This window comes from Colius striatus, chromosome 8 (assembly GCF_028858725.1).
Source record: "Colius striatus isolate bColStr4 chromosome 8, bColStr4.1.hap1, whole genome shotgun sequence".
NCBI lineage: Eukaryota > Metazoa > Chordata > Aves > Coliiformes > Coliidae > Colius > Colius striatus.
The window spans coordinates 38,739,312-38,766,250 of NC_084766.1; the positions used below are offsets into that span (position 1 = coordinate 38,739,312).

Here is a 26,939-nt window from a genome sequence, read left to right on the forward strand (position 1 = left end):
TAAAGGCACTGAGTGCCAAACGTGAATCGGGTTCCCCAAAAGATGGTGGCTCCTGCCAGTACAGAGGCACTTCCATCATCTCCCACACAGCCATAAAAGCAGCTTCAGAACCAAATCAATTTGCCAAGCAACTCATTTGTTATTTTTTCTACGTTATTGTTCAAGGACTGATTGCAAATCCTCTAGGTCAGCCTTGTTAGGTATTGCCCAGAACATGACTTCAGACTGCAATAATTCATGCACCTTAAGAAGACACCAGCCTTCTCTTTCTGGAAAACCTAAATTCTGTGTTCCTGTCATTTCTCGAAGCAGAGAATTCACGTCACGTGAAATCATTGGGTGACATGACCACAGATTCACACACAAAAGGAAAATACAGGTTTAGCCAGTTCCTGACATTCACTCATCCTCTCTTGTCTTCCTGAATCCTCTACCTGTACTTTATTCTCCCTCTCCTGTTTTATTTCACTTAGAAATGCACATTTCTTTCCTCCCACTCAGATACTGTAACAAACTGGTACTCAGCTCCTGCTGGAAGCACAGGGATCAAGATGTGTTAACTCCTGTAAAACCCTTTCCACTTTTCCACACCAGCAAGAGACAGTTAGAAAAGATTGTTTTGAAGTTTGAGGTAAGTAACTCTGGTGCTCTTACAGAAATGGCTCTCCATCACAGTAGGTGACACTTATTTCCAACATAACTGCCAGGAGAGCTAGTCAAACTATTCATTATTAAATCAGCCCCTTTCCTGCCCAATAATTAAGACACACTCCTGTTTCCCTCGAAGGCACTCACCCTGCTCCTGATGGCTGGTCTGGTACTGAACATGCCTAAAGCTATTGCAAGGAAAGCTCAGTGAGTTGCAGGAGGCTAAAGCAGACCTTGGAGTGTGGAAGAATGCCCTTTTCCTGGAGAAAAAGGCTCAGTGTGGGTCCTTTGTGACAGAAACCAGCTCCACATGGCAGATACTATTCCATCTCATTACAGCACACCGACCCATGAGCAATCCCACACAAGACGTACCAGAGCAATGGAGAGCTACAGCAATGCTGACCAGCCTCGAGTCCCTCTCTGGACCAGGCACAGGCAGACACAAAGCCCATGGCATGTCTGCTACCCTGTGCAGTGCCTGCTAGCAAAAGCAGGAGAGCTGTCACCACTATCTGATACAGCTGAAAACAAGTCTGGGGCATTCAGGCATCTCCAGACAAGTCTGGCATAATGAAGTCCCGTGAATACCAATCCACTGCTCTTAATGCTCAGGATGGATATGTGACTATCTAGCATTACTTAATACAGATATGAATATTAACATTAAAGTGTCATTGGGTATTCTGAAACTGTGGCTCCAACAAACATAAAGATACTCACTATAGTCTACAGATTCTATATCTAACTTATACCACACATGGCAGAACAAAAAATCCCAATATTCAATACAGCTTCTCAGCCACATAAATCCTGGTGTGGTAATGCTGGACCATTTTTGAGGCCTAAGGAAACATACCTATCCAACAGTGGACATTTGTATGTTCTCGACTACAATTGATCCAGCAAATTTCACTAAATACAGTCTTTGGTTTGTTTGGTTTCTTTTTTCCAAGGAAAATTCTGATAAAAATTATACAGTCAACTGAATAAAATAATCAAAACCTTTCCTCTCTCTCAGATTCTGTTAATATCTGACATCTTGAGCACTTTTCAGTTAGATTTAATGAAGAGAAAGTGTTTTCTCCTAATTCCCTAAAGGCAAATACTACTTTCCTACCTTCTGGGGAAAAGAAATTGCTCTAAATCTGGTTCCTTTCAACGAAGAAATAGAGAAAGACTAAATGTTTCCTAAATTAGCTCAATAGTATCCAGAAATATTCAAAAAGACATTATAATGGAGATATATATATATATATATATCATCTCGATATAATGACAGTACATATATTCACAGCATAGTTGATTACCAGGAAGAAAGGATTTGTTGCCAGAGGAGGGGCCAAGTCTCCTGCTCATGGTATGAATGGAGTGCCAGTGTCTGACAGAGCCTACATCTGTATCTACCCTTACTGGAAAGGCTGTGAGAACACAATCTGCTCTGTTCCTTCCAGCTTTAAAACCCCTGCCTCATCACAGTCTCACTTCAGCGCAACAGGTACCCAGTGAGGCCATGGGAGGAAATATGTTCTGCATTTCTACAATTCCCTATTTTTCTTGCCTTTTACCTTTTCTCAGTGTGCTGCTTTTCCATGAGGTATTTTAAGATGTTAGCTCTCGAGCTAGCACTGCGCTTATCCAAGCACAGAATGAAACCTGTCATGCAACTGACGCTGGTGATCACAACAAAGTGAAAGGCCTGAATGAGTCGTGCTGCTCCCTGCTCCTCACCGCTCGCTACGCTTTGCCATTCACCACCCAGCTGCATACAGAAATCAAAGAAGCAACAAGAAATTCTAAAAGAAACAGAAACATCTATTAAATCAGGCTGCCATGAAGGTCTTCTCCCCTTTTATGCTGCGACAAAACACCGCACCTAGACACACAGCCTGTTTGGTCATGCTGAGATTGCACACATTTGCTCTCAAATGCACATCTAAGAGTCTGTGTCAACAGACCTGAGAAGTATAAATGCCAGCAAAATCATATAATCATAACATTGTTTGGGTTGGAAAAGTCCTTGAAGCTGCTGCAGTCCCAGCCCTCCCCTCACCCTGCCAAGCCCACCACTAACCCACGGCCCTCAGCACCTCAGCCCCACGGCTCTGGGATCCCTCCAGGGCTGGGCACTCCCCCAGCTCCCTGGGCAGCCTGGCACAGGGGCTGACAACCCTCTCAGGGAAACAGTTCTGCCTCAGCTCCAACCTCAACCTCCCCTGTGGCAACCTGAGGCCATTTCCTCTTGTCCTGCCACTCTTTACTTGGGAGAAGAGACTGACCCCCACCTCACTACAACCTCCCTTCAAAGCAACGCTTCAGCCTTTTTTTAATAACAATACAAATGTCCTAGTTACCTGCTCAGAATTTATATAAAGCATCTCTAAAGGTAACTGAATCACCTCCAGACAGGAAACTCTCCCCAAAAAAGCATATCCTGGTCACCTCACTAAGTACATGAAGGCTGACTTTGCCTACACCTGGACATTTTATTTTTCATTTTCAAACTGCCAAGTTAGTTGCTGGTGACTGCAGGGAGCTCAGTAAGGGTGGAGGAGCCAGTGCCTGGGAGAAGCAGCACCCAGCTGCCTCCACCAGCGCCCCACCTCAGCATGGCCTATCTGCAGTGCATCCTCAGGGCAGCCCTGCTCACTTGCCTTTAGAGAAGGGCTGTGCCCCCACCTTTGCAGACAAGGACCCAAGCTCCCGGGACCCCGGTTTAGAAGCTTTATGCAGCTCTGTATCTGCCTGCTTTATTTTTCAAGTAAGTATGTAATTTACAATATTGAACAAAATATTGAATAAATATCACTTGTCACCATCCAGTGCTACAGCTTCCCTTAAGCCTGTAATTACTTACAAAAGCCTTTTACTGCTCTACAGATCTCCCACAGATTTTTCCCTAAGTAAGTTCAGGCTGCATCTGAAGACTGTCATCTGAGAAGACATGAATTTATTTCAATCCATTTATCCCTCCAGTTTGATCTATCCCAAGGATGAGGAGAAGAGAAGAAATACATGCTACTGATGCTCATTGAAAGTTCTCAAGAAGTTCCAGACCAGACTCTGTGTGGCTGTGCAGGCCTCGGCTCCATGCTGCTCACCCATGCCTCGCTGACATGTGCAGTCTCCTCCAGAAACACATTCTGGAAGAGATGCCAGAGGCTAACCAAGGTGGAGGGGGTGGTAGAGGTACGGTTAATTCAGACTCTTCTCCTTGTGGAGCAGCACAAGTGAAAAATTGGGAATGGTACCTGAGTCGGGCACAATGCCTGCAGTGTTCCTCATTCCCCTCCTGCCCAAGCCTCCCAGGACACCCCCGGAGTCCCTGGGGCAGTCTGTCCTCCAGGGTCCTCAGTCAAACACACCCTACAGTGTTAGGGAATCTGCACGTTGGCAGCCCAGTTGGATGACTGTCTAAGTACAAAACATACATTTCTCAAGATTTCTGTCCAACAAGGTGTGCCAAGTGTGGACACTGGTCTGTGCAGCCCTGCGTCCTGCCGAGCCGCAGGACCCTGTCTGCAGCCAAGCAAGCTGTGCCCACTTCTCACAGGTCTGACTTTGTATCTTTAAACATAAGGTGTTTTTTCATGTCTTTTGGGCAAGAAGGACTCAAAATGCATTAATGTCTTGCTCTATTAACAGAGAAACTATGGCAACACACACACACACAGTTGCCAAGAGAATTACTGAAATGAGGTTTAATAGTTAATAAGCAGCCAGATGATGTCAGGCTCATCTATTAAGACCAGTTTATATCTGCCTATTAGAACTTAATGTTCCAGAAAGTTGGGTTGGCCAGAATTAAATAGTCTTCCTTTTAGCCCAATTACCAGTAATAAAACCAATTTTCTAAAGAATAGGGTAGAGTTATCCAAAATGTGGCCAGACCATGCCTATATTTCATGGCACAACTATTACACTGCTTTTGTGAAGGGACAATTTTCTAGATGTCAGAGACGTGAATCAAAATTTAATGTAATGTGTGTGTATGTGTGTGTGTTACACAAATGGAAATTGCAGAAGTTGCTCTCTGAACACCCTGACTGCCAGGCAGCCTCCAGCACACAGTATGGTCACACCTCCAGCACACCTCCATGGGTCAGAGGTCCTGGTCACTGGCTATGGCACACCTTTAATTCCTCCCCAAGCAGCTGCAATGTGAAAGCTTCACTATTGACCAAGCCCCCACCAGTTGCAAGCACAACTTCTTTTCTTGAGGAGCTGCTCTCTAACCAGTTTCCTCCAAACTGCTCATCACACCACCACTGCTGTCATGATCAGAGGCATTGCATCTGCACAAGCATCCCATCAGATGACCTGACACCTCACTTTCTCTGGCGTGCTCTATTCTTAGCAACTCTCAGCTCACTGATCCTTTAAATGATCTCATCTTTGACCTACTGCATCTTCCACAACTTTCTTTCATTGTAGTCTCTAGTGCTGCTTCCCATGAAATCAATCACAGAACTCTTAATGCTTTCAGGGGAAAAGATGGGATGTTATCTCTGGGCAACTTCTAACTCTTGATTTCAGCTGACTCCACTCCCCTTATGCTCAATGCAAAATTAAAGTGCTCTGGCAACAAACTCCTCCTCCACTTCTTAAAGCTTTTTGTAACATCCACCTCTAATCAGGTAATAAGCCAGAAACCCTCGTTCATTAAGTGAGCAGAAACCAAGTGGCTGTGGATGGGGAGCAGAACAAGAGAGCACATCTTCAGCAAGAACAGGATGACACTGAGAACAGTTTTGCAAGGGCCTCACATCATCCACGCACATGGAAATCAAACAGGGTCCTGCAAACCCTCCTGGAGCAAAGACATGTTCTCCTGTGAGTAGTGTCATTGAACGGAGTAACACTGTTCACATAATTCACTGCTCAAAGAAAGGGCTGTAATTTAGGAAAGGTTGCTTTTCCCCTACATATTTTGCTACACAAACCCCAAAACAGCTACAAAAATAAGCAATAATTAAATTGCAACCTAATCTCTTGTCATTATTTATGATAAATCATGAATTACTGTATTATAGACTCTCATTAAACTCAGAAAGCTGCTAAATAAAATATATCAATATTCATAACTCCCTGATCCAATGCCCACATAATTTAATAACAACAGCCTTGCATGACTTCAGCAAGGCCAGCAGCAGTCTGCACTCAGTGGAATCAGGTCCTGTTGGGAGTAGGCGCAGAAAGGAGTATAAATCTAAACTAGGAATGGGATGACTCAGATGAGCCCGTTAGAATGAGGCAGATGATAAAAATACCCAAAAGATGTAAGGCAAATCTTAAAAACACTCATTCGGTCCTAAACCAGCAAGACTGGGCCTGCTTTTTCTCTTCTGTTGCCTGACCAACCTCTGGCAGGAGAGGTGAATAAGGTTGGGGCGAGCTGTGGAGTGGCTATCAGAGCCAGAGCCCAGGGCTCCTCGAGCACAGGGGCTCCTCATGGCAGCTCCCCCACTCGAGGGGCGGCTGCAGCACTGCAGGAGGACAGAGGGACAGCGTTCCATCGGCTCTGCATCCTGCCACCGTCACCCTCATCTGCCCCTCTGGGAACACAGCTTATTTTGAGGCTGACTGGAAAATGTTGGGAAATCTTCTGCATGGTAGGAGAAGAACTGCAAACCCAGAGAAAGGTCTGGCACATTGGTCCCCTTGAAATCACAGGCTGATTAATCAGCTCCGCACCACACTGGGAACAAGCGGCTACAGCTCCGTGGCTGTGACTTCTCCCACGGCAGATGCGTGCAGAAAGCTAATGCAGATGTTTTTCCCTTTCCAAATGAAATCCCTTCAAGGATGGACATTAATTTCCTTTAGGCCTCGGTTCTGCAGCAGAATAAGCTATTTCTATCTTATAACTTTAAAAGCAAATTTTTGTTCGGAAACTGGAGATCTGCCTTTTTCAGAAGAAAGAGTTTTCTCTCTGTAACTGCCATTAAGTTATGGGCACTCATTTAACTAAAGACTCTCTGTAATTTAACAAGAACCTATAGAAATAATTTCTCCCTCAAACCTCCTCCCTGAGAGGTTTTCTGACAAGAAGTAATTGAGAGCAACCTTCATGGGGAACAGGGGGAGCTCACAGAGCCCCGGCCAGGAGCCCAGGGGAGAAGGGCTGCTCACCTCGCTGCCACCCAAGGGTATCTGAGATGCAGTCACTGGGCTGTTAACCCCCTGCCTTCATCACCCTGGAGTCCCAAAGTCTTTTTCAGAATGAAATTCAAACCCTTGGTTTAATTCATCCTCATCTCTGTCAATGGCCCGACTGAGTGAGGGGAAGTGGGAATTGTCACCTGAGAGCTGCTGAAAATCCTATTCTTAATTAGTGGTGTGTCAAACGTGTGCTGCACATTTCAATGATATTTTGAAAGACGTGTACATTGTAAGTGATTCCTTGTTAACTAATTATGAAATGCAAAGTCATTGCCAATTTACCATCACAAGACAATGTTACCGCTGCTTTCATATCGACACAATAGGCTCAGAGTTTAAAACAGATCCTTCAAAGGCAGTAAGTGATGAGCAGGAAAATCAGGCCCTTTTCATGGTACGTGACAACTGAAGATACCCACTCTTTTGAACAGAGAACCCACTCCACGATTAAATACTGTATTCCTGCTACAGTATCTGAAGCACCTAACTCAAAATAAATGAGGACACGGAACTGGTCTTCTCTCTTTCTGCTCTTATTTTTCAGTTTCTCTAGCCCACTTCCCAGAGATTCGTGCAGTCACTCTCAGGGGCATCTCTGCACGGCATCTGCTTCTTCCTTGCACACAGGCTGTAAGAAATGAACACGAAATGCACATGCTGGAAGTTCAGCTCCAGCTGACTCGGGTTGCAGTAACCAGGCTTCAGCGTGACAGTGTATATTTAATAACCATATCTCACATTAGCAGAACATCTTTGTTTATGCCAAACATACCGCATAACATTCAGCAGTATATGAGGAAGAGGACTGTAATTAAATCTGTACTGTTATTGTCAAAACAAACAAGCAACATTCATTTTGCTCATTTGCTGATAAAGATTTGCAATGGAAACAGAAAAATGAACACGTCAGGTGGTGGATGGAAGTGGCTGGTGGAAAGGGTGCCAGGGCTGGGCACTGGGCAGGGGCCGGGTCCAGGCCGCCGGTGCTGGCACAGGGGGCGAGTGGGGCTGCTGGCTGCAGGAAGCGCCTCTGCCAAGGTGGGACTTACACCAGAGCCCCAGCACAGAGTCGTGTGTGGTTACAGTCAGAAAACACAGGGACAACATCCTCGCTCCAGTCCCTCAAAGAGCTTTCCTCTTGCTTTTTCATTAACTGCCGGTAATTAGCATCACCCAAGCAGCCTCAGCAGAATGCCCCTCGGTGGGATCTCACTACCCTCCGAATGCAGTGTGTGTTAATTACAGGCTGGTCCCAGCCAGCAGGCTGTGCATCTCCAGCACCGAGCCCACCTCCCCAGCACCGAGCCCACCTCCTCAGCACCGAGCCCACCTCCTCAGCACCGAGCCCACCTCCCCGGCACCTAGTCCACCTCCTCAGCACCGAGCCCACCTCCCCAGCACCGAGCCCACCTCCTCAGCACCGAGCCCACCTCCCCGGCACCGAGTCCACCTCCCCAGCACCAAGCCCACCTCCCCGGCACCGAGTCCACCTCCCCGGCACCAAGTCCACCTCCCCAGCACCGAGCCCACCTCCCCAGCACCGAGCCCACCTCCCTGGCACCGAGCCCACCTCCTCAGCACCGAGCCCACCTTCTCAGCACCGAGCCCACCTCCCTGGTACCAAGCCCATCTCCCCAGCACTGAGCCCACCTCCCCAGCACTGACCCACTGTTGAGACGCCGCATCCACTGCATCAGCGCAGCCATGGGATACACAGGGAAAGAAGTTGTGTATGTCATCCTGCTTGGGACACACCGATTCCCATAATGTCACCCAAGAGAACTCAAACCAAAAGAGCTGAGCACAAATAGGCTGCAGGTCTGATGCCACTCACTGCACTGGGGAGACAGCCTTGGTGCCAGAGTAACTAACAGGGAGAGATGAGTGTAAATAATATTAAGCAGTAAGTCTAAAAGATACAGAAGCTCCAGACAGCAGAAGAATTAGTCTCATTTTCCTGTTCCATCTATTTCTTTCCCACTTTATCTCCCACAACACCAGCCATGCAGTCCTGTTGTGTGCCCACCATGATGTTGCTTCATGCTCCTGGCGCTGAGGGCAAGGAGGACAAGTCTAGCACAGGCCAAAGCCCAGTTGGAGGACAATTTATCAGGAACTTCCTGTGTGATCTAACGGGTAACTACTTCTTGGACCCCCTCTAATCCAGCCAAACTGGCCGACTACCATGTGGACACACACACCAACAGAGAGGGAAGCTGTGACCCAAAGGGGCATTTGCAACTAAGGGCAAACTGGCACAGCCTGAACAAGGGGCTCATCCTGCAGAGCACTGCTGCAGCCCTGGCTGGGATGCAGCTGCTGCTGTCACCAGGGCAAACATTCCTGTTCAAACATTCCTGATCAGAGCCAACAAAAGTAGCTAGAGTTCATCTGCAGGTAGGTGCATCCCCACATCCCGATGCATCAAATATCAGCTCTCTGAAGCACTTGTAGGAAGGAATTTATGTATTTGGGACATATGATTCACAATACTGTAAAGGCTCTACTTGAGCTCAAAGCCTGTCCAAGGTTGTTATGTACTTTTGCAATAAACCTTATCCAAAATTTGCAACATGGTAGCACACAAAGAACTTGCAAGCATGTCCCAGAAAAGCTTCAAACACCAGTGGCAGCTCCGTTGCCTCACTTTATACTAGACATGGGAAATTGGATCTTATATCTATTGGAACAACCTCAATCACACTTCCAAGAGCGGGTCACGAGGAACACCAGAGTAAGACAAGTTGAGAGACATTGGAGGTCCAGAAGGAGATGTTGTCCAGATAGGTTACATCCATAGCCTAGTGAGAAGAATTGCTTTCTTTTGAATGTGCCTCTATTTATGGCAACGTAAGTAATTTCTTATATTTCATGATTTTTCATGACTGCAGTTCCAGATCTGACTTTTCCACTGTTCAGTGGGAAGGTTACTGCTGGCAGCAGCGGCAAGAGCACTCTGACAGCGCTGGTCAGATGGGCAACTCTGGGCGGTACGACACGCAGATCAGATTTTGGGGCACGGCTCTGCTCACTCTGCCCAGGAAAGGCAGCAGCCCCACAACCGTTCCAGGACTGGCTGCAAACTCAGTGTGCAGCCCGGCTCCCCCTTTTGTATCTCTAAAAATGTTGACAATGACTGGATTTCCCTGAAAATCAAGAGTGACTCGCACAGCACACAGAGGAGTGGCGTCTGAAATGCAAAAAGCCATACGTGCAGATGACTTTCCAGGGGTACATAATGAAACGGGAAGAGGAGCTAACATCTGCAGAGCATCCAGCCAGACGGCGTGGCCATGACCGGCCTGCTCCCTGGATCACTCCCTGACTAAATGTCAACTTACTCTTGCTATTTTTCTTTACACTCTGTGACATTAACAGAGTAAATTTAGAAACAGCAGACTGTTTCTTTATATAGCACCAGTCCACCTGTGGAAAGCAGCGCCCCAAGCCTGCAGGACAGATTCTCCAGTCATATTTTTGTAAGGATTGTCAGGTTGTATTACCACTAATCGGCTGACAAGCTGAGAGAGAAACAGGGACGTTCACATGTCTTTGTCGAGACGTACACTGAAGGGCAGGAGACACTCCTGCCTGGCTGCCCCAGACTGTCTGGCTGCCCTGGTCAGCTGCTGGTACGGCCATGCAGGGAGGCGGGGTGTAGGCACGGCTCAGAGCCCTGGTTTGGAGTAGGAGCCACACAGAAAGTTACAGAGTCATGCTGTCTGGTTAACAAAAATGAGAAAAAAAAATGTTTCAGTAGCTCTTTACAAGATGCAAAGAATTTTGATAGAGCCCTGCTGGGCGACGAGACAAAGCCCTGCTTACAGCCCAACAGCAAGGAGCACGGGGGATGCTGCCTTCAGCTCCCATGCTTCTCCAGCACCACACACAGCAACCCGGGGTCCATGGCCAGACCTTCCAGTTGCTATGGAAATACAGATAATAATGAGCAGCAAGAATAATTGTAGAGATGTACCAGTTGCTAGCGTGGAAGCCAGTGAACTTTATCATGCTGTAACAACATCCCAACTCCCAACATGCAATCTCACAGATGCACCTCGGAGAGATGGAGCCATTTTGGAGAAAGCAAACAACCCGATGCTTTGTATTAAAAGATGAGGGAAATGGCTTACAAGAACATCCAAAGCAGACAAGCCGTTGCTGATCGTAGTGCCTTACCACTTGGAAAGGCCCTAACGTTGTATTTAGAAGACGCTAAACACTAATCAATAGGAAAATTAACAATATTAATAATTAACAATGCTTTTGCAAGAAAGAGTAAGCCACATTAAATCCAATAACCATGGGTAACTGAAGTGATCTGACTATGCATACTTTTCCTGTGTAGCTACAGAAGGCAACAAAGGCTGCTCAAAGTAGAAAAGAAAAGGAGCTACCTACTTCTTGTTTAACTTCATGTTTTATGCAGAAACAAACACTGAGGTATTGTGAAAAAATGATTAGGCTCACAGCGACAATTGGTGTGTGATTGATCACAGGCAAGCAGGAAAAGTCCTCTGTATTTTTAGGATGAATAGCCCTACAGCTGTTTGTCCCGTGGGAGTTGCTCCTCCCTGAAAGTCCTGTGGTATGAGCAGGAGAACCCCGGCTCCCCACCGCGCATCCCACAGCTTCATGCTCCAAGCCAGCGCTGGCCAACATCACCACAACACAGCTCCATTAGAACTGGTACTGGTGGCTCCACAGTCACCCTTTGGGTCTTTCAGCCAGCACTCCCTCATTTTCCCACCTTTCATTAGACCCCTGATGTGGGCACAGAGCATTTGGGTTTCAAGTTTACCTTTTAAAAAAACATTACAAGGGAGCCTTTCAGAACAACCTTCATTATCCAGTACCACACGTTCAATCATTTATTATATGTTTCTGATTATCATTGCTTCTTCCCAAAAACCCCAGAAACTGTTGAGTTTCCCGTGGACTCCATGTGTAACTGCCCTGAGACAAGAACTCTTTGTAACAACAAATCCACAAGAATATTTTCTACAATCAGTGCTTCTGGTTTTTAATCAAAAGAGGCTTTTACTGCTTGCCACACCAGCACATTCAGTGAGGGATGTGAAAGACAGCCTTGTTCCCCCTGTTCTCTCACTGTGGCTGGTAACACCTACCAGAACACTGGGAAAAAAAATGAAAATAAAGGTGTTTATGCCCAGGCCAGATCAGTCTGTCAGCTCTCCTACTGCAGCAGTGAATCTGTGGGGTTAAGAGCACAAACCATTTGGCCTTTGCATGAAGGTAAGCAGGCAGTAACTCAGCAGCAGCTCCACTAGCAGATTTACTTCTGTCACTGCTTAGCATCTGTGGGTGTCTAAGCAGCATTTCATCTGCAAGAGCTGTGATGGAGAATATGCTTAAAGATGAAATGCAGTTTTCTTGCTTTTTAACACCTGTATACTGTAAGTCACACTCTGCACATACCACAATTACAGCATTTAAAGGTGGTCCCAGCTATAGCATTTCATTGCACTTGAGTACCATAAATAAAACTGGAAGGAAAAAATAACTCACGGAAAAGGGCTGGAGTTGTCAGCTGTATTTATTTCTTAGCTACTGGATGGATCAGCACGATGGGAATACAGCTGATGTCTGGTTTGGGGTTGTGGGGGTTTTTTACGTATGCATATTGATGAATGTACTGGCACCAACCATGGATTTCTCCATGGCCCAGGAGCAGATTGGTGATGCTGTGCTTCAGAGGAGGGTCACCCCAGCATGGCCCCGCTCGCTGCCGCAGCAGCAGGAGCAGGTCTGCTGCCCACGGTGCCCTCAGGGCACACGGGTCCAAGGGAGCTTCTCAACAGACAGCTCTGAAAGAGCATGTTCTAAACTACAACAGAAAGCTTTTCTTCTTCAACAGGCAGGCAATTATATACATATATGTGTATCTTCAAAAAGCTAACAAGTCCTTTACTTACATTGCAATGTGAGCAGTGTGAGATATCTGCATGTGTGTACTTCGTACTTGGAGCTAATTCATAGATTCCAAGTTCAGATGGCTTTCCCTGCGACAGCCCTGTCAACACAGTGATGATGACTTGAAAACAAACTCTGGGTTTTCTTCCCAAGAGCAGCCACCAGTGGGGTTTGCACCACGCGTGTGGCTCCGGGCCTCTATTTTGGGAGCATGGTCCTATCTTTGTCCCAGAGGCTCCTGAGCAGCAGACACACTCCCAAAATACCTTCCACTGGGATCAATGGATGTGCTGCTCATCAGAGCTGTGGCAGCATTTTAATGCCTATGGAGATGCTGCTACAAAACTGACCTACACTCTTCTGACAAATACAGCTGAAGGGAAGATATGTGCCTTGGGCCAGCAGCACCAGTCCCTCACCAAGTGTCTGGAAGGAAACCAAACCATCCTGAGCTGGCTGGCAACAAGCCTGGCAGTAGTGCCCAGCACCAGGAGCCGTCGGCTGGCCAACACCAACACCAAGGCACCGACACTGGGGCAGTCACCAACACCAGGGCAGGGCAGAGTGTGCTCCTGAGGACAGGGGCTCAGTTTTGCTGGCAATGCAAAACTCTCACTTCATGGCAAGGAGGAGGAGGACAGAGGCCTCCCAGAGAGAGGAGGGGATGAGGCAGGGGTTCTTTGAAGATGCTGAACTAAGTGCATGAAAAAATGCAAACCAAGGGAGAGGAAACACTAATAAAAAGCAGTACTGAGGGGCAATCAGCAATTGAAAGGTTTGCGGATGTTACTCAGCATTTTGCTAAACAGAAGCAATTTGTTCCAGTTAAAAGAAACCTGGTGTTTTTAAATAGTTTTACACACTGATCTTTACACCAGAAAGTCATGTACAAAATATTCAAATTGCTGAAAACATTCATTAATCAATCCCTAAGCTGTCCTCGTCACAACTGTGCTTGTTTTGACACCTGCTTGCAATTCTCCTGCTGTAGCATTTAACGGGGAGGAAGCGCACAGCGGCTGCCAGCGCGGGGTCAGCCGGCGCCCGCCCGTGCTGCACACACCGTGACACCGCAGCCCAGGACACGCCTGCCTTGCCCTCGATGGCTTTTAAGGGGTTACTGAGGGACTCCCACAACTCTCCAAGATGCTGGTGCCTCAGAAGTAACTGACAACTCAAGACAGCTTCCAGAGCAGCAGTGTGCCCAGCACCTGCTCAGCAGCTCCCCAACACAGCCTGTCTGCTGCTTTATCTGCTTTCCTTCCCAGGACACGGGTTCATTTCTTCAACAGGCATTACTCGCCATTTGGGAAACTCGAAGCCTTGTGCTGAACCCACAGCAACAGCTCAAACCCACGCTGACTTTCCTGGTAGGGTTTGCTGCTGATTTCAGGTGCAATGACATATGAAAGTAAAAACATGTCAGGGTCAGACCCAGGAGGGGGAAGTGGCCAAGCTCTGGATGCTGTGGGAGCAAGTGGCCAGTCTGCCCAGCGGGGACTGTGGGGAAGGCTGCTGGCCCGGACGGAGACGTGCGGCTGACTCTGCCTGGAGTTCCATCCCTGTGCTGCAGGTCCCACCAAGCTGCCTCCTGTGCTGGAGGAGCCATTCATCAGCAGCACTTCAGAGTCTTGTGCAAATCTAGAATCAGGCTTGAATATGAAATTATGGGGACTGCTTGGACGAGTACGAATTATTCATGTGATTACCACATGCGGCATTGAGACTTTAAAGTGCCAATTATTTGGGACCAAGCTTTAGCCATATTTTCTGTAAAGCATAAAGCATGTTTTCCAACGGTGCAAACAATCCAGGTCTAATGTATATAATTTACTGTGTTTCCTACTTTCTGGTCTTACCTACCAGTTTCCATTAAGTCTGGGGAACCAGAAAAATATAAAGCAAATGTGCAGTATACAGGTTTCCAGTGGATTAGATGACATTTGTTTTACAAGGTATTTTAGCACATTACACACCACAGTTTAAAAAAAGGTCTTTCACAAGAGATGCAATATCATTCTGACACCAAAAACACACCGAGTCATGGAGGCAATGCTATGTCCAGGCAACACCAGGGCAGTGATGGCAAGAGGTTTACCCACCAACAGTCTGACCTGGGAGCTGCCTGTGCCTCCCCAAGTGCCACAGTCACGAGTGCCACAGCCCAGCTTGCCACAGCCATGGGTGTACTTGGGTAGTTTTCATTTCTCATGGCAGTGTCTTACGGGTGTCTGAAGCTTGCAGATGTGATGGGGAGCATCACACCTCAGCAGCACACTTATCATCCAATGCTTAAAAAGTGGTATTTCTATGCCTGAAATAGCATGGCAATTGTGGTAGCAATGAAAAGCTATTTGCAAGGAAAAGAAGAATGTGTTTCACTCAACATCCACACACTCCTGAGCTGTGTATGTGTATCGTGCTACTTGTGCAGTTGGTAGAAAACAGATTTGGAAGGATCTTGTCCTCGATGATTAACAGACATATAATGCACAGGACTTTCCAACTCACTTAGACAGCAAGGCTGTAATGAAACAAAAATCTTGGACAATAAGGTATTTTTTTATCTTGGAATAGCCTTATGTAGGTTAACATGAAAGCTACTTAGAGCATCATCAGCCTCAGAAGCCCATCAGTTCTCTGCCAGTGCCACTAGAGACAAATAAGTGTATTTTTTAATAATACATTAAAATTACTAGATTCCAGAACTGTTGGCTGAGCTGTAAATACATTATATTACTGTTTAACTTAATTACACAGCATGGCTAACCATCAGCCTATAAGGATTCGGTGTGCAAAGTCAAATCAGCAAGCTGACGAATTCAGAACATCATTCAGTGCCTGCACCTCTTTACTAGTCCTGGGTACTGGAGAAGACCCTGAACAAGAGACTAGATGTAAATGAGCACATCAGCATTCACACCCTGCCATATCTCATCGCTTAGCAGTATTCAGAGCCGTCTGTTCCCACACAGCCTAAGCGCTTTTAATTTTCCGTAACTGTCACCTAAAGCAAATTAATTCCTGAAGAACAGTGGGAGAGGGAAAGAGGACACTGACATTTATCTTCTCTTGTGAGGAGAAGCTAAGCCGCTCACGAGTTATCCTGCCTCTCTTTACTTCAGGAGACAAAGGCCAAAGCAGAGCCGAGCCAGCACTGCTGCTGGTGCCGCACAGCTCTGCACGGGCACGCGGGGCACCGCAGCCCCGCACACCATCCCCACCCCGCTGTCACCGCAGCTCAACACCGCCCCAAGACCTGCAGCCACCTCACACGCAGGAAGCTATTATTCATGACTAACGTAGGTGCCTCCTTACAGAATCTGAGGATAAGGCGGTAGAAACTGCACATTAACAGAACTACAACTTTACAATGTTTCACAGGCTCTGGTGAATGACAAAGCGTTTGAAACAGTGGCTGCAGAGCAGCTGCCTACAAAAGCAGTGGGGAAACTCGTACCTCTTTTTACGCCTCTCAGGCTGACTGTGAGAGGCCCCTGGCCAAGTATCTCCAGTCAGGATACACTCACTAGGACTGAAGTTATGACCACAAGGAGGGGACAGCCTGAGCCCTGACCTCAGGGCAGGGAAACACTGTCGCAAGTATCTTTGTTCTGTGCAAGTGTTAGCTGCCGCTTTACTGTGCTACCCACCAATTTCAGGCAAGAAATAAAAGCACATTTAAAAGGAAACACGGGTTGCCATCTACCTGCATGGACTGGTGAGCACACACCATGCTACGCAGCCCTCCTCCAGCTGACACACTGCCCATAACCCCCGCAGCCAAGCGCTGAACCAGCCGTGGGCATTTTGACCTGCTTACCACTTCAGAAACTGAGTTGCACAGGATGAAAGCACCAAACTGCAGAGAGAGCAACTTTTGTCATTTCCAGGAAGCTTTTGCTTGTCAAGTGATGAACGCTGACCTTCTGCTAGTCACAGCACGAGATGATCTTGTGAGTGCCTTCACAGCTGGGTACTGACAATGCAGGCTCCTCTATCTACAAGTGAACCAACACCATCAGCCCCATTTCCTTGAACTTGTGTCCCAGGAAAGCACAGAGGGAGGCACTGGTGGGAATGCCAGCAGAGCTGTGAAGGTCACCATGCCAGCCCCTGGAACAGGTCAGTAAGGTGTTTAGATGCCTAGCAGCATGCTCCAGCATGTTATTCTGAACTCACAGAAACCCTGCTTCAAGCTAATTGTGAGGACTGTGGCCTTTACAGAACAGACCAAGTATTAATTTGGTCTAGTACTTCACTTGAACTGTACCTCTGATAACTTTTTCTTGATTGACCTTTTCCTTCCCTCTCAGCCAAGCGTCCCGTGAATCGCAGTTGGGGTTGTTAATTTTTTCTCACTTTAGCTTCCTGCGAAAAGCCTCAGTCACACTGTTTTACTCCAGTCTCACTGCTCTACACCTTCCAAAGACACGAGCCCCTCAAGGCCTCGCAGGACCTCCCCTGCCTCACCTCCAGAAGATGCCTGGCCTTGGCACGGAGGGGCACGCCACGCTCAGTGGGTCCTGCAGGACGCAGCACGTCCTGCAGCTGCACGTTGGCCAGGCCAGGCTCCAGTGCATGACTTACAGTTGCTGAGTTCTCTGGATTTAACCTATTTCTGCATTATACGGCACACTGAAAAGCTTCACGCGTAGAAAACTTCTCAGTCCTTAGACTGAACAAGGAACATGGGTTCAGCTGGAGCGGTTGGGTGGCAGAGGGCATGTGGCAAGAGCTTGTCTCTGGGCAAAAGTACTCACAAAAGGCCAGGGATCTGGGGGAAGCAAGATCTAAAGCAAAAACAAAGCACTACTAACAATACTAAACAGAGCTTTTCTGACACCTCCTTGTAATTCCCACTCCCTCCTCCCCCTATTTACTTACTTAGCTACCATTTTGATAGTACATAAAGGCTTTTTTCTCTTGTTTTTTAATAACAGGGAAAGGCATCTGTGCTCCCAACCCACAACCACATTATAGTCAAGCTATAAAAAAAGTTTGCTATGCAATCTGATCATTGACTACTTCAGTAAGTAATTTGTAGAGCATGAAATCTTAACATATCTGTATCTGACCCTAAATACATAGCATTTGGGATTTTATGAATGCCTTACTGGGCACTAGCCCACAGTTTTCCAATGCAATGGGCAGTGTTTACTGCCCAGAGCTTGAACTCCCTGCCCAGCTAAGATGATGCAACCAGGAGAAGCAGTGCTGCTGGGCACCAGGTGGTGAGAGGAGACAGGCAGGGAGGAAGAAAGCCACCAGCAGCAGCCAAGCATGGATGAAGCTGCATGACAGCTCCAGCCCCCAGGGACCAGGGGACCTGGCCAGGCCATGCTGGCTGACCCACGAAAGAGAAGCATGTGGTTTATGCCACTTATCACCTCAGGAGAGGGAGAGAAACTTCTGTCCTTGGGTCAGGGGATGGACTTTCCTATCTCCCACAGTCTTTCTCCTGGCAGCCCCCAGACCTGGGGCAAATCTGGCAGCAGAGGTTTGGGTCCCCACAGGAAAAGGTCAGACTTCGCTCCCCATTTGCATAATCTCTGTCACTCCGACACCTCCAACAGTCTAGTGGCATGCCCAAGTTTCACTAAAGGTCCAAGACCCTGGAACAAACAACTATGGGGAGGAATCTTGATCTGAAAACCTAACACCTAGCACTGTGGAGAACGCTGGGCATCTTGCTCCCACCAGATCTGCAAACAGGAAGTAAAAGGAGGAATGTAAACAGCTGCCAGTCTGCCAGGACTAAACTCAACTTCCAGGTGATGATATAAGATGACAATGACACATGGGTCTGAGAGTCCACCCCAAAGATGCAGATGGAGGCATCCAGCAGCAGCCAGCACCCAGGCAGTGCAGGCTCAGTAGAAAGTGGCTGTAGGATGACAGGTCAGAGTAAGAGGCAGGTTTGGCTCTGGCAGGCATGGCTCACTCTCTGCACATCAAACAGCTCCACAAAGGAAGCACTCCAGTTTTCACTCACCAGATCACCAGGGTGAGGCAGGAGGGATGGATACTCCTGTGTGTGTGTGTAACCCTACAGCCTGCCAACACAGGGTTTGAAATTAAAATGGGGATTATTTTCAGCACATTCCCCCAGGTTTTGCAGCTTCTCGCCCGTTTCCATGGGGACAGGCGCTGTGCCGCGCAGCTGCCAAGGCTCTCCAGCCTTCTGCAGCCCGTCAGGATGAGGCTGCTGGGGAGGCAGAGTGGGACCCTTCCCCAGCGCTGCCCAGGCTTCAGGAGCCCCCCAGGTACAGCCCTGAAGCTGAAGCGCTTCAGCAAACCTCACAGTGAGAGAAGCACCATCAGCACATGGAACAGTTTTCCTGTTTTACCACAGACACACGTTTCTACAGAATAGTATTTCTCAGCCTGAAATCTGGCAGCAGACACTTGCGGAGCAGCTCTCAGATAAGTTTTACAGCCACATCTACCAACGCATGCAGGCGATGGGACAGACCACCCTGGGTGGGCACAGGGCATTGCTGGCCCACGGGAAAGACAGTGCCCACGGTGGCATGGCAGCCCAGAGCTGCACAACAGCCTGGGCCTGGCACGGAGGGGCATTCACCCACCCCAGCAGGAAACCCCAATATCCAAAACCCCACAGCCCAAAAAGACATGCTCACCCAGGACAGGGCTTCCTCTCCTCCCCAGAGCCCCTCACCCTGCATGTCCTCCTAAACTCCAGTCTGATGCTTCCTCTCATTACTACCTGAGCCAAAGAATTTCAGACAGAAATTGTTCCATGACAGGGAAAACAAAACCATCCACAGTCATTTCACCTGACCCAAAGACTAACTCCATGTGCACACTTTGTTGGGTCACACTGGTTTACTGGAAGAGCTGTAACTCTGGGCTGTGAAACTGGGAACTTGTTTGAACAAGATTTTGATGCAAGTAGGATAAACTCGGGAGACTGCACTTGATCCCCTTACAAAAAACCATCTGCACTCTGGCAGGGAGAGTCAAATAAGGGATGAGTAAAGAAACGGTCAAGACAAAATATTAATCACGATTAAAGTAATTTGGCTGCAGCATCAGAACCTTGTAAATCAGCTGGAAATATAATTCAGTGTCAAGAAACAGGCAAAAACCCTCAGACCACTCACCCCTGTGTAAGCAAAGGAAGGAATAGCTCAGCAGAAAGCAGCAGATGGCTTTACATATTCTCATGTATATTTACATACACTTTTTTAGTAAGCCACTTTGATTCAGGAGAAGCTACAATGAAAACGCACTCTTGAAATTCCTCTATAGACATAACTGCACGTAAAGACACATCATGCTGTGGTTTTCCCCCTCTCTCACACAACGCAACTGTGGGCAACGCTAATAGCAGTCAGTGTGCCTCGTATTTCCTACCACTCAGCCCTGCTTCCCAGCTACTAGAGACTCTGCTGCATGGTTTTTTTAAATATTTGGGTTGAAACCTTCCTGTTGGCTTCACAAGGATGGGTATCCTCCACTTAGTATAAAAAATGAAATTAAAACAAGAGAGGAGTGTCAATAAAACTCGCTTGGCCACTCCCGAGAGTGAGAACCCAAACCTCTCTGTGCCATATGAGCCAGCCCTGTGCCCACCTCCAGTGACGGGCAACAAACTCACTGACCAAGTCAGAAGCTTTGTAAAGGTTCTTACAGGTGTAAATAAGAAATGAGAGGGTTGAGAGGAGATGCAGAGGACTGAGTCCCACAGACACTTCTCCAGTTCACTAAGGTGAAATCCAGCATCAGTAAGCCATGGTTGGGCAGACACAGACTGGAGAGAAAGGACAACTTCTAACTGTGAGGTTAACGTGAATAATCCCCCAGTGCCAGGAATTTTACACTGGGAGCAAACACATTGCTGCCCACCCCCAGGAAACCCCACCACGCTCTGGCTTAGCCACACCAGTTTGACTTGAGGCAGTAGTTCAGTAAAGTCCTGAAACCTCCCACAAAGGTCAGGCAAAAGGACTGTGCGGGGTTTCCTGCCTCAAAAACCTACACATTTGGAGCTTGATTTATCCAAGAGTAAATACTGGCCCTTGTGTTACTACACACTAGAATAAATGTTAACCCTGTCTTTACATACGCCCCACCATCATTAAAAAGGAACAGTCACTGGATTTAGACAATCAGGCTCTTGTTCTTGCACATCCATTGCTGGGAACCACCTATGGGTAACATTTCATATGCTAAGCTATCTTTTTTTTTAAGATTTATTTCACTTTCAATTGTTATCACTAGCAATTCTTTCACATTATGTCACACACAAGCCCAAAGTATTAATTGGTTTCTTTATGTAAGGAAGTTATGGGAATGTCTAAAGAGATCTCCATAGCAACCATGCTGTGCCAGTAAATATGAGTTCACCACAACAACACTGTAATTGTTCAGAGCACACACTGACAAGCCATGATGAAAAAGCAGGCAATATTAAGAAAGTAATGTCCTAGTAAGACTCTGTTACTGCAAAAGCACCGCTTGAAATATCTTATGAGGTGTTATCAGGTTTTTGTCAGTGGCCATCCACCTGCTAAGCTAAATTTCCTTACATTGTTTGTATATGGGCTCAGTTCAGAATGAAGTGCTTTCTGAATTATGTAGCAAAGTCTTCAATTTAAGCATTTTTACTTGGCTGGCTTCCTATTCCTGCCGACCCACCACATCCAAGATGAAAAACATTTTCAAGTACAAACTCTCGTCCGAGCCCACCGGAGCTGCCTCATCAACCTGGCCTCAGGCACAGCGTCAGTACAACAGGCCGGGGAGTGCAATGGATTTTACAGTTCCTTCCAACAGCAATTTCAATGTGCACTTCAGCCCCCACCACAGCACATCCCCTGTGCAGTCCTGTGCTATCCTAACAGAAGTCTTCTTTACACCTTCATAGTAAGAGCTGCAAGGGTTAAAACACAATGTTATACTCTCAATTGCTAATAAATACCTGTTAGTGGTATCAATGAGCTACTTCTCCAGTAAAAGTTTACCTGATTTAAGGCCCTTTTGGCTGGCAGGCACAGCACAGAGAAGTTCAGCTGTAATCACCCTCACCAAGAGGATGCCAGCAGATCCAGTGCTGATGTAAACTAGACCATCATGACATCTGACTTGAAGACTCAAATTAACAAACATACCTAACTCCAAGTTTATATAGGGAAAAATTCCAGCACCTTGAGCACCTGGAGACTTTTCCCCGTGCTTGGTTGGTGTCCTGGGGACAGCAGCACTCTCTACACCGGGACTGCTCCCTGCAATCAATACCTGGTCTGCGGAGCTTTCCCTCACTCACAGTCAAACTTTCCTTCCTATGGTCCTCTGAAATTTCACCCTGCATCTGAAAAGCCTCATGCAACTGTGGTATTTTATCGTGTACTTCTACAAAAAAAAACCCCTCGTATTTGGAAAGAAAAAAAACAAGTAGGATTTTCCAGTGTTTTTAGAAGTTTGATGGCCAGCTGCACTCGAACTTTCTATGTTAAAACCAGAGATTTCCTCGCACAGACCCAAACTGCCAGCGTCGCCGATACGGTCACTCCGGCGACGGGTGCGGCTGCCGCGGGGCTACCCGCTGGGCTGGAGGACTCCCGGCCGGGATGGGGGCTGCCCGCTGGGCTGGAGGATTCCTGCTGGGATGGGGGCTGCGGGGGTTCTCGGTCCCGGGTAGACGACCCTCCCCCGGCAAACCCGCGCCAAACGCGCGGTCCCCCGGGCACGCATCGCGCGGGGGCTGCGCGGGACCGACGGGACGGGACCGCGAGCGGATCGGGGCTCAACAGGTAGAGCACAGGTCACTCCGGGCAGGGCAGGGCAGGGCAGGGCATCCCGGGCCGCACTCACCGTCCTCTCGCTCGTCGAAGACGGGTCTCTTGGAGGAGGAGGCGCTCGCTCCCATCCTCTTCTTCCACTTGCCCCAGTGAAACATCGGGGCGAGGCGGATGGCATGCCCCGCGCGCCGCTCCCCGCCGGCCTGGCGGCTCCCGCGGGCGGGACCAGGCGCTGTCAGCCGCCGCCAGCCCCCACCACCGCCCTCACCCGCCCCGCGCCTCGGCGCCGTCCGCCCGCATGGCAGCGCCCGGCGCCGCCGACTCCCGACCTCCCGCCCGCGGCGCCTGCCGCAGCGCAGCGGAGCAGAGCGGAGCGGAGGAGAGACGATCGGGCGGAGCGGCGGGAGGCGGCTGGCCTCAGCGCCGGGAGGCGGGAGAGGAGCGGAGCGGAGCGGAGCGGAGCCGATCGGGCGGAGCGGCGGGGGCCGGCCGGCCTCAGCGCCAGGAGGCGGGAGCGGGGCGGAGGGGAGGGGGGCGGAGCGGAGCCGATCGGGCGGAGCGGCGGGGGCCGGCCGGCCTCAGCACCGGGACGCAGGAGGGGAGGGGAGCGGAGCCGATCGGGCGGAGCGGCGGGGGCCGGCCGGCCTCAGCACCGGGACGCAGGAGGGGAGCGGAGCGGAGCCGATCGGGCTGAGCGGCGGGGGCCGGCCGGCCTCAGCGCCGGGAGGCGGGAGCGGAGCGGAGCGGCGGGGCGGGACGGGCCGCGCCGCCCACAGCGCAGCGCCCCCGGCGGTGGCGGGAGGGCAGCGGCACCGCCCACAGGTGCGGCCGGGCCGGGCCAGGGCCACCTCTCCCCGTCCTGCGCCCGCCACAGGGGCTGCATCGCCGGACGGGCCGCGGCTAGGACGGGTCGTGCCCCCGCCGGCTCCGTTGTCCGGGCCCAGGGCTCCGGCAGCGGCCGCGCCGGCGCCACAGGACAGGCCGGCGGGGGGCGGGCACGGCAGCTCCCGGGAGCTCAGCCCCGACCTGGCCCGGCCCGCCGCCGCGCCCGCTCCCTCAGGGCAGCAGCTCTCCCTCGCTCGGGTCGGTTCTTTCGACATTCGTACATACACTGAGCAAGCGGTACGAAAGGCGATCGGATGGCACGACGGCCGACACTTTTACGGGCTATTACCTACGAAAACGCGAGCAGTTCGGCTTAAATCAACCACCGATCCTCACTACGGCTTTTTACTCTTAGTCATGTTTTTATCCAACTATGTTAATAAAACTAGGACTCGATTTAAATGAGTGGGTAGCTCGGAAGATAAACATGTTTGTTATGTAGAGATTTCAAAGCTCCCTGGCCACAAGGCTGCTTATTGCACTGTGTTTGAAGCTGTTGCATAGGAAGTTCTGACACAGACGAAAAGCAAGCCTTCAGCTTGGTAGTTTGGGCCTGAAATAATGGTTCTCACTGACCACCACAGCAGGTGCAATGCCAGAAAACAGAAGCTAGAAAAATAACCACTGCCCAGACCTCCATCTTTTTGCAGGTAGAACATGAGCCCAGAGGCTGCCATCCCCAGTGCCATCGGTGTGCTGTTGCCCAGCCCTGCTGCCCAGGCCAGCACGTCCCATGGGCAGGCAATGCTTGCGGCGTGCCACGGCTCACTCTGCTGCAGGAACTGCTACACACACGGAGGGTGAGTGAGCTCTGGTGAGGAGCCCTCTGCCACACTTTTGTTTCACATAGTGCTACGTCATGGAAAAGCGGCACTGCCTAAATAATCACCATTTGCATCTCACTAACTGCGGAGTGTTCCTGCTCTTTTGTTGGTGATAAAGCTCTGGGTTGCTGCAGCTCCTCAATAAGAGAACTGACCTTAGGTCAACACAGACGTTGCAGAATGCTGAGCTGGAACGTGCTCATGACACCATTTTTTAATGGCTTGTGGAACTGCAGCATCTCATGAAATGTGCTGAAATGTATTTCTCAGCAATAACATACCAATGTTAGCAGACCCCATCAGAAATGCAAGTGACAGCTCTTTAGCCATTAGATTGCATCTGTACGTCACCAGTAAGTACTTCCATCATATCTGAGATGCTGCTCCCTAAGTTTTAATGTAAAATTGATGCTGTTTTCTTTTATAGCATGTTTTGAAATAGATATGTTAGTTATTGTACTCTTCACAGAACATTTGCAAGGAGTTAGTCATTATTTAAAAGAGCCTGAAAGTTGTAAAAGGATTACAATTGAAGGGTGTAATTTAAGAACAGTTTTCCAAAGGCAAAGAATAGTTCTTAAAGAATATTTCTGTGAGAAATCAGAAAGAATCGCTCTCAAATAAAAAGATAGAGTTCTTTTATACAAGATAGTAATTTTTGCTTTGTTTAGGGATAGGTTTGTTTTAAAATATGCTGCAAATTTCTGTGCTATCAGCTTTCACTCCTTCCTTCCTCTTGCCTCTAGATATTGTAGGAAAAGCATGAAAGGTGCCACTGAATAACTGGCTGCCATTCAGTTGTCATTTCTCTCTTTCTCCACTAATATCTGGACAATCAAATCCATAGTGTAGAACCACAGTCTTTTACCCAAGACATTTGCAAGATGTAGCGTAGGAAAAAAGAGCAGGCAATAAGGATATGAGTGTCCTAATGCCAAAGCAGGGTTTCATCCCACCACATCTCTTGGTTCCTTCATATGTGAAATGACAGTAGGCACTTGTGTCTGATACCACGGCTCAAAACCAGTGCAGTAACGTGCAGTGAAAGCTGTTGATCCCTCAGTGAACAACTGCATGTCGAGAGCATCAACACAGACTACCCAGCACAGTGGCACAATTACAGGCAGCCTATGAAAACGTCCTTTCAATAATGGATACTGATCCTGCAGGAGGGAAAAAGTAACATACAAAAACTGCTCCACAGTGGACCAATATCAGAAAGGGAAATGGAGAGGAAGTTCTGCCTTCTTACATATCCTGGTCTCCAGGCAAACTGAGATCCACTTTGATTTTGAAACACGTAAGTTTAATTAAAAGCTGATTTTTACAAGAGTTTATTCTTCAGGACATCTTTGGATGTACCTCTAACCACACCTCTAAGGGGTAAATGCATAAGGTGGGTCACCCAAGCAGTTATTAGGAACAGATTGTTCTTGAAACCATCAAGAATTCATTACTCCTCTGTTTTGAAGGGTTTTTTCCCTCTTCCATTTTCTGTTCTTTTTGTGTTTTGTATTTTACTGAGACAATTAGACACTTTACTAGTGAATGCCTTGGGGATACTATATGCATGTCTGTTTGTCCTTGGAAACTGTTAATATATGACAGATCTGACGCTTTACTTGAATCAGAAAGAGAAGCTGTGAGAAGGTTCTCTTCTTTCTGGGAGAAGCAGAAGAGAAACTTTTGCAAACCAGAGCTGTTGTGGTCAGCAGTGTACATACTCTCCATCGAGACCACCCCCCCACCTGATGACTGCTGGTTCATGACAGCTGTTGTGGGGAGGGGATAGTACAAGACCTGCAAAGCAGACAGAGCTACAGTGCTCCAAACTGCGCATCATCCCACTCTGTTATTGTGGAAATGGATTCAGACCAGAAGCGCATCCTACATACTGCACTTCAAGGTGTATGACGGCGGAAAATCGGCTGATGGAAGCATAAGAGACTACTGAGCAGGCCACAGGTAAGATGATACATAACAGCCCTGCTGCAGCCTTAGAAAGATGAGGCTCGCATGATGGTGCTTCACCCAGGAGTAAGCGACCTGATCTAGGTGAACCTGCTTCTGCAGGGGGTTGGACTAGATGATCTCTAAAGGTCCCTTCAACCCCTACCATTCTGTGATTCTATGAAAAGGCAGAGCAACCACTCATACGTTTGGAAGAGTTTCTCTTTTCCCATCTGTGTTTACTTTTGCATATTCTCTTTTCTCACGGATTCCAAAAGACTGGAGTTTTCTTTCATTTCACCAGCCATAAAATCCCAGAATGACATAAGTCCCACAATTGTGGGGGCTGGAAGGGCCCTGCAGAGCTCATCCAGCCCAACCCCCTGCTAAAGCACATTCACCTCTATCAGGGGGCACAGGAACATGTCAAGGCAGGTGTGGAAACCTCCTGAGAAGCAGCCTCCACACCTTCTCTAGCTATGGAATTACAAATGCTGAACCAAACTCATCAGGTTTTCGTATAGTCAGTACCACCTATCTGATCAAAATCTCACTGGCATTCAAGAGGAAAACTCAACGTGTGTTCATTTAACTGTGAGACCTGTTCTAACCTAGGAGAGGCCAAATAAATTCGCTATGAAATTCTAGGATTGTTTTTTTTAAAGAAAGGATTTGTCTCAGGAATTACTTCATCCAGTTGTTCTCAAATGTCTCCTTTCTGCAAGTGAATGAGCACCCTTTGAGGAACGACTGATCATTCTCATTCCCA

The 26,939-nt window shown here is 48.3% G+C and overlaps 1 protein-coding gene across 1 annotated transcript in view; it reads right to left on the reverse strand.

The window, feature by feature from the left end:
- The window catches only part of STK32C (serine/threonine kinase 32C), a 69,994-nt gene extending 47,254 nt beyond the window's left edge, over window positions 1-22,740 (reverse strand). The window contains exon 1 of the mRNA XM_062001219.1: window positions 22,585-22,740. Within this exon, the coding sequence (XP_061857203.1) occupies window positions 22,585-22,669 (85 nt within the window). The 5' untranslated portion in view covers window positions 22,670-22,740. The remainder of the gene's footprint in view (window positions 1-22,584) is intronic.
- Window positions 22,741-26,939: the final 4,199 nt, after the last annotated feature.